General features: G+C 49.3%; 1 protein-coding gene across 1 annotated transcript; it reads left to right on the plus strand.

Moving 5' to 3' along the window:
- Positions 1-4,369: 4,369 nt before the first annotated feature.
- LOC101781117 lies at positions 4,370-7,978 on the plus strand. Its single transcript, XM_022823415.1, has one exon. It carries the CDS (start codon positions 5,309-5,311, stop codon positions 7,703-7,705), a length of 2,397 nt encoding a protein of 798 aa, XP_022679150.1. The 5' UTR covers positions 4,370-5,308; the 3' UTR covers positions 7,706-7,978.
- Positions 7,979-8,636: the final 658 nt, after the last annotated feature.

The raw sequence follows: 8,636 nt of genomic DNA on the forward strand, positions 1-8,636 counted from the left end.
GAGCCACGGTTGATTTCTAAATATCAAAACTTTTCTAGTTATAGCACCGAAGCAGCGTGAAGTTTTTTAAAACAGAAATTGCGAAGAAACGGTACGGTCTATGCCTCAATATAGTATTGCGTCGCAATTTAAATTATTTTGGAAAGCCCTAGCTAGTGGCCCATACACTTTGGGTGGGGTAGTAAAGAGATTATATATAAAAGCTTGAGTGCAATGGCTTCAGCTCATATAGCCCTGTTAATTGGGTTGGGTTTATTGGTTTTAATGGTTTGGTTTATATAATAAGTTCATTTGAATTGGTTTATAATGAGTTGGCCTGCTAGATGGTTTGGTTTGGTTTGGGTTTTACAAATAAATAGTTTGGAAGGTGTTTGGGGTGTGTGGTATTATTTTTGGATCTAAAAGACTCTCAACCCGTGGGTTGAGACCCATTAAGAACCCAAAAGCCTGGAGCCTCATCTATCAAGAGTCGGACCCTAAAAATAAAACCTCGCGTTCACACCTTAAAATTTTGGATAAATTGATCGAAACTTGTTACAGATGAATTAGTTTAACAGTCCGCTACTGTATGCAAAGTAGTACGGCTGGACTTACATGTGGGGTCCGCGTCAAGAGTCGGACCCTAAAACTAAAACCTCGTGTTCACACCTTAAAATTTTGGATGAATTGACCGAAACTTGTTGCAGATGAATTAGCTTGACAGTCCGCTACTTTGTGCAAAGTAGTATGGCTAGACTTACATGTGGGCCCCACGTTGAGAGTCACATACAAATGGGTTTTTATTGGGTACCTAATGGGTTCTTATTGGGTTGTAACCATATTTGGCAAGTAATTTGTATAACTTATGCAATGGTAAGTTTGGGGTGGTGTGGTGTGTGATAGTGGAGGTTTGGTTTAGGGTGGGTTATATTTATTTTCTTATGAGAATAGATTGGTGTGGTTACAACATGGGTTACAACCCAATTAACAGGGCTAAGCTCATACAAAAGGACCATAAAAAGACTTAAATAAGCTAATCGAGCTATGGGTTGCTAATCATTTTTTTTCAATGATAGGCAACATGTTGGTGGACAAAGAGACATCTACGGTGAATTCATCAATCTCAATTTATGATAGGTGAGTGTGTCTGAATATGAGCATATGAACGACTGTGTTAGGGCAGTCCCAATGTGCGAAACCATCGTAGTTTTCATAGTATAGGATATTGTATCAAGAAATCATCCTTCACAATGCAACTTTTTATCTAGAATCTAAACAAAAATTCAACCAATCATTCTGTCTTCTAGTACCAGATTCTCTATGCACGTAAAGGAGGCCCGGTGCCTGGTGGACTCCCTGTGCGCACTGGATCCAGAGGAGGCCGCTGAAAACCAGTGGTTTCTCCCCAATGCCATTTCTCTGGTTTCTTGGTGCGTTGATTCCCGTGAAGACTTAGTTTCCTGAGAAGGAAACCATTTCTTAGTTGTGCGTTCTCCCTCTACATTAACTTCATTGCCACATAAGCAAAAAGCTGAGTTGTCAAGGTAATTAATAGACATAGAAACTATCATCAATGTCCCATTGGGACTGCCCTTAGTACTATGTCTTAAAAACAATAAATACAACAAATCACTCTAGGAAATGTTGTCCAAGAGGCATACGTGTCCATAGGCTATATTTCTTGTAAAAGTGCAATACAATTGCAAAATAGGTGAAAATATGGTCTAGAGTTCTAAAAAAATCCCAAGAAATCAAGGTAGTTGGCATAGGAAGGAATCTTTAAAAACTGTCTTTTAAGGGTATATTTGAGTCACGTTAGGCAGAATTAAATAAGGGGCAAATGCATATTCTTCTATTCTCCTTAATCTATCTTAAAAAGCTTAGGATCATCCCTTATATTAACTCTAGGATGGAGGGAGTATAAGCTATTCAAAGTGGATATTTTTCCTAACCGATGGAAAAAAAAAGGAGAAAAGAGGCGTAGTACTCTATAGCAGAAATGAAGACAATTTATCGTCATATTACCCGTACATATGGATAATATATATTGTAAAAAATAGTTCTAGTCTAATTAACAGCTGATTACTTGAGGTGTACACTCTTATCTCATGCTTTATTGGCTAAATTTTAAGACAAAAATTGAGGATCTAGGTTGTGTAATGTTGGCTTTTATACAATATATATAAAATACAGTTTAAAACTCCGAGTTACAAGCAACTAGTACTCCTTGACAATAAAACATAAACGGACAAAATACGATTTATTTTTTGTATAACTGGTACGCGAGGAATAGGATTCTTGTCCATTGAGTTGCCGTGTTGTTGTTTTTTTTCCCGTATACTCCCTCCGTTCCAAATTGTAGGTCGTTTTAGCTTTTTTAGGTTCATATAGATATTATTATGCATAATAATAATTATATTATATGTCTAGATGCATAATAATATCTATGAATCTAAAAAAGCTAAAACGATCTACAATTTGGAACGGAGGGAGTAGGTCATTTTGGTTTTTCTAGGTTTATACATGTTATTATATATCTAGACATACACTATATATATATATGCATAATAATATCTATGAACTTAGAAAGTCAAAACAACCTATAATTTGAAACAGAGAGAGTATATACGTAGTGTGTATCCTCAGGCCTCCCATGTGGTGCAGTGAGGACATGAATTTGGTATGATGGTTTGCAGTTGCAACGTGTGCAGGCGGCTGGGGTACCCAAACTGTTCACGACTTCACGTTGCTTATTTGACGATTATATCAGTGGGGTATCGGAGTAGCAGTATGATCCAGTAGTTGCCGGATGGAAATTTTTTTTGAAGAAATGCAGGATGTCCCAGTCGTGCATTCATAGGCACCATTTACTGCCATTTACTATGTATCCTGATCCATAACCCCAACTAATTTCTTTCTTGAAATTACTAAAGACCCACTGCGGCAGAGTAAAATAATTTGGAATCTTCGAAACTGGACATTATACTATATGTGACAAAAGAATTATCTCTACCATTTTATAAGAGTAAAATATTAAACGAATTAAGAAGAGCAGCAACAATTAAGATTGTGCACGGTTTGCATGTGGAATCCGTAAATAATCCATGTACGCCTTGTTGTCCGTCCTTGAAACAAATCCGGGAAATTCAACGAACGTGGCTAGCTTTTTCAAACGTTTCCCATCAATGTGAATAGCTTTTTTCCAGGTGGGTGGCAATACGTGTACAACGCAGCGATTGCAGGGCAGCAGGGTCACACACACCCCGACCCAGAATTGGTACCCGTCTATGTTGGGTTGGGCACGCAATTAATCTCTCAAGGGAATACAGTAGAGGGGAAGGGAGTAGCCCCTCCTCCCTGGCCAATTACGCATGCCTTCCAAAGAGTCCAATGTCATGTCCTCCGTCCAATGGGCTGATGCCACGTATACGTCCTTGGACTGGTACACCACAGACCAGACCGACATGCGTGCCACAAAGGAAAAGAGAAAAACGAAAAAGAAAAGGGAAAAAAAATCTGTGTCCCGGATCGGAGAGGAACCTATCGTTGATCCATCCATGGCTAAATCATTAGGTCTACGCTGGTGCTGACTCCGATCGCTCGTTTGCACCCTATGCCCCTCCTATATCATCATACCGTGCAGCCAAAAGCAAGCAGAGCGCCTGTGTGCTCCCTCCTACAGTACAGCACAGACTTATATGTGCTTGTAGAATTGCACTTGATGAATGACTAGTTACAAATTTGTCACAGCATTTTTGGCCGTGACATCAGCTAACAATGCTGCTAAAAATACCCAGGGAGGAGAAAAGCACAGGAAACGAAAGGCACAGGGCCGCACGGCAAAACGGCAGCGGAATCGCACCGCCGCCGGGAAGAAACGGTCTCGGGTGACAAGAAAGGTCTCGGTCTAGATGAACAGGGCGCGGAGTGGCCGGACCTGACTCTCTCCCTCTCTCTATCTCACCTCGCGGCGACGAGGGCCACTAGAAAACTATTCCGCCACAATAATTGTATTGGCACTGTATACTAGTATATTGTATCGCGTCGTAGGCAGGGTGGTCATTGCATAGTAGCCTATACACTACCGGTAGAGAGCGAGGCACAGGGCAGCACACTTTGTACGCACGCACACAATGCCCTTGCTCTCATGTAGTATTTTACATATAGGCCTTGTGTACCATAAACAACAGGGCAGCGTTCTCCCAGAGGCATTCCTCTTGCGGAGGCGGCCTGGTGCCCTGGACCCTGGTGGTGTGGTGGGCGTTGGGGGCGGTCAACCCTTCCCCAAAGACCAAAGAAACGAAGGAAAAAAAAAATTGGATGAAGGGAGAGGTTCCCCTTCCCCTCCTTTAAATTCCTAGCTTGCCCTCGCCACTTCCTCCTTCCCATCTCCATCCCCCACCGTCATCATCCATCCATCACCTCCTCCCTCGTCTTCCCCCCGCCTACCAGCAGCAGTAAACCAAACCAACCAGTGAGCCCCCAAATCCCCCCCCTCTACTCTCCGGCCTCTCCCCACCCTCACAATCCACTACGCTACTATTCCAGCTTGCAGCGACCAAGGAAGTAGAAGTGTATCCACAAAACAAGCACCGGGCAGAATCGCAAGCTGCCACAACAACAGATTGATTAGATTTCCTTTCCCCCATTATTTTCGGGGAGAGGCAGGTGCTGTGGTTGTGTACACACAGGGCACCACCGCCAAGGGCAGGGGAGGCTCTGCCTATAAGAAGAAGAGAACGTCTGGAAAAAAGAAAAATATTGTATTGGTATTGGGAGGAGAGGACACAGGGGCAGAGGGAGACTCTTCTCAATTCATCTATCTCTTCCTCCTCCTCGCCTCTCCCCTTTTGTCCCTATCAAGCCCTTTTTTTTGTGTCTCTCTCCTCTTTCTTTCTACCTCCGCCTTGGCATTGCCCTGCATTGTTTTCTCCTCCTTCTCACCCCCGCATCCCAAATCTTTCTTCCTTTCTAAACCCCCAAAAACCTCCACGAAATACCCCACCCACCCCCGGACACAGCGCGCCCATGGACGGCCCACCGCGGCCGCCGCCGCCCAATGCGCCGCGCCGATCGCCGGCTGCGCGCGCCGCCGGCCGACGACTCCCGCATTAGCTGCGGCCCGCGGGAAATTCCACGCCGCCGCCGCCGCGGGATTCGATTGGCGGGTTGGTGACCCGAAAGGAAGATAGGGAGGGGGTGGTTCCCTTCCTTTCCCTTTTCCCTGCCGCCCGGCGCGATCGGCGCGCCGATCGCTGGTTGGTTACTTCGTCCGCCCGTCCGCGCCGTCCCTTCTTCCCCGGGCGGGGAGGCGATCGGTCCGGCCGCCATGTCCACGGCGTCGGCCAAGGAGGAGCAGGCGGCCGCGTCGGCGTCGGCGGCGCCGGCGCCCGCAATGGGCGGCGAGGAGGCCGCCGCGCGCGCCGCGCAAAAGCGCTACGAGGCCCTCCTCACCGTGCGGGCCAAGGCGGTCAAGGGCAAGGGCGCCTGGTACTGGGCGCACCTCGAGCCCGTCCTCGTCCCGCCCGCCGACACCGGCATGCCGCCCAAGGCCGTCAAGCTCCGCTGCGCCCTCTGCTCCGCCGTCTTCTCCGCCTCCAACCCGTCCAGGACCGCCTCCGAGCACCTCAAGCGCGGCACCTGTCCCAACTTCGCCGCGCCACCGCCGGGGCCCGCCGCCGCCTCGGGCTCGCAGCAGTCGCCCACGCCCACGCCCGCGCAACACCAGCAGCTGGCGCTGCCGTCCAACTCCACCGCCTCCTCCCCTATCCCCATCTCCTACATTGCGCCCTCCTCACCGCGCCACCAGCACCACCAGCACCACCACCACTCCGGCAGCCGCAAGCGCCACTCCATGCCTCCCGCCTACACGCCCGCGGACCCCCGCCAGCACCTCGTCGTCGTCGACCCATCCTCGGCCTACTCCCCCGCGCTGCCCGCGCTGCCGGCGCCTCCGCCGCCGCACCAGTCGGCGCTCGTGCTCTCCGGCGGCAAGGAGGACCTCGGCGCACTCGCCATGCTCGAGGACAGCGTAAAGCGCCTCAAGTCACCCAAGGCGTCGCCGGCGGCAATGATGCCCAAGGCGCAGGCCGACGCCGCGCTCGGCTTGCTCGCCGACTGGTTCCTCGAGTCCTCGGCCGGCGTGTCGCTCTCCTCGGCAAGCCATCCCAAGCTCCGGGCCTTCCTCCGCCACGTCGGGCTGCCAGACCTGCAGCGCGCCGACCTCGCCGGCCCGCGGCTCGACGCCCGCTTCGCCGAGGCCCGCGCCGACGCCACCGCGCGGGTCCGCGACGCACTCTTCTTCCAGTTCGCCGCCGACGGCTGGCGAGAGCAGGTGGTCACTCTTTCCGTCAACCTCCCCAATGGCACGTCCGTGTTCCACCGCGCTGTGCCGGTACCCGCGGTGGCGCCCTCGGACTATGCTGAGGAGCTGATGCTCGACGCCGTGGCGTCCGTCTCGTCCTCTGGCTCCTCCAATGATCTCCACCGTTGCGCGGGCATCGTTTCTGACCGCTTCAAATCAAAGGCGCTGCGTGATCTCGAGAACAAGCACCATTGGATGGTGAACCTGTCTTGCCAAATCCATGGCTTCACCCGTTTGGTGCGGGACTTCGCGCGGGAGCTCCCGCTCTTCCGCTCTGCTGCAGCCAAGTCTGCCAAGCTTGCCGCCTACTTCAATGCCAAGCAGACGGTGCGGTCCCTGCTGCAAAAGTATCAAATCCAAGAGCTCGGGCATGCCTCGCTCCTTCGAGTCGCACATGTGCCGTTTAACGGCAATGGCAGTGACTTCCGGGCGGCCTTTGAGATGCTGGAGGACATTTTGAACTCTGCACACCCTCTCCATCGTGCTGTGCAGGAGGACTCCTACAAGCTGGTGTGCATCGACGACTCAGTTGCAAGGGAGATGGGGGAGATGGTGCACAATGAGGCCTTCTGGATAGAGGTTGATGCTGTGCATTCGCTTGTGAAGTTGATCATGGACATGGTGAAGGAGATGGAGGGTGACCGGCCTCTTGTTGGGCAATGCCTACCACTCTGGGAGGAATTACGCAGCAAGGTTAGAGATTGGTGTGAGAAATTTAACGTTGATGAAGGCATTGCTCTGAATGTTGTTGAGAAAAGGTTCAGAAAGAACTACCACCCAGCCTGGTCCGCAGCATTCATTTTGGATCCTCTCTACCTTGTCAAGGATGCCAGTGGGCGTTACCTTCCTCCGTTCAAATGCTTGGCTCCTGATCAGGAGAAGGATGTCGACAGGCTGATCACCAGAATGGTGTCACAGGAAGAGGCGCACCTTGCTCTGATGGAGCTGATGAAATGGCGGTCAGATGGATTGGACCCGTTGTATGCGCAGGCTGTGCAGGTGAGGCAGCCTGACCCGTCCACAGGGAAGATGAAGGTCGCGAATAAGCAGAGCAGCAGACTTGTTTGGGAGACGTGCTTGAGCGAGTTCAAGTCACTCGGTAAGGTAGCTGTGCGGCTCATCTTCCTCCATGCAACCTCCAGGGGATTCAGGTGCACACCATCGATGGTGCGCTGGCTCTCTTCCCCAGGGAGCTTGGCAAGTAGCACTAATCGGGCACACCGGTTGGTTTTTGTTGCTGCAAATTCAAAGCTTGAGAGGAGGGACTTCTCGAGTGATGAAGACAAGGATGCAGAGTTACTTGCTGAAGGGGCGGATGATTTCGCAAATGAACCTGGGAATGTGGAACCCTCATCAGTGTAACATTCCATTTTAATTGTTTCCTCTTACTTTTGCTTGGCTTCTAGAATTTCTTCCTTGTGCCCATATTGTTAATTCTTGCTTCCTCGCTCTAGATTTTGGTGGGGTGGGGAGTTGGGCATGAGATGGAGATATGCCTTGTCCTTTGATCATCAAGTTTGGTTAGCAAATGACTGTCTCTTTTGCCATATATGATTCTATGGGGCCATTGATGTTGCAGAGATTAATGAAGTGTTTCCTGTCAATATATTCATAATCGGTGATGCTTCGAACTGAGGAAGAGTGTATAACCATTTTGGTTCTTATGAAAATAATGTTGATATGCAGCAGTTCAGTGGAATCTGTTTTTTTCCTCATTATTTCTGTTGTGTGTTTCTTTTAATTTGACATAGACTGCTACCTCTGTTCGTGTACCTTGTTCTTCAATCTGTGATGCATTGCTTTTAGTGCATTGCTCTCCTCAGAATTAACCTGGCAAGAACAAAAGGTAGTTTCTTTCTTTCTTTTTACTGGGATAGACATAGCAGTTACTCCCTGTAATACTTGACAAAGAAATTGCTATCTTCCAACGTTATTGAGTACTTGCATTCCTGTTTTCGGTCTGTTCAAACAAACGTGCCTTATCTCCTAGAGGCATTGTGCATCATTGGAGGCATGGCTCTTCCTGGAACCAATCAATTCATTCATGGCTGGTCTCTCCTTACTACTACGCTGGCGAAGAAGGTACTGCATCTTCTCCAAGGTTCTTTCTGCTCGACTAATCCATGCATAGCTTTGTCCAACACTTTTGAGCTAGGATACGGGCCTGCAGCTTCCATTCGGCCGGCGATCAAGGTGATAAGGGCAGCCCCTACGATAAGCCTTTCACTCGCCTGTTATTTCTCTGAATCCTACCCATACCATTCATTTACTGTTTTCACCAGAGTAGGCTGAG

The sequence above is a fragment of the Setaria italica genome, chromosome I (genome assembly GCF_000263155.2).
Source record: "Setaria italica strain Yugu1 chromosome I, Setaria_italica_v2.0, whole genome shotgun sequence".
Classification (NCBI taxonomy): Eukaryota; Viridiplantae; Streptophyta; class Magnoliopsida; order Poales; family Poaceae; genus Setaria; species Setaria italica.

Coding starts and splice junctions, on each gene's coding strand:
- LOC101781117 (XM_022823415.1), top strand. CDS start 5,309: ATGTCCACGGCGTCGGCCAAGGAGGAGCAGGCGGCCGCGTCGGCGTCG.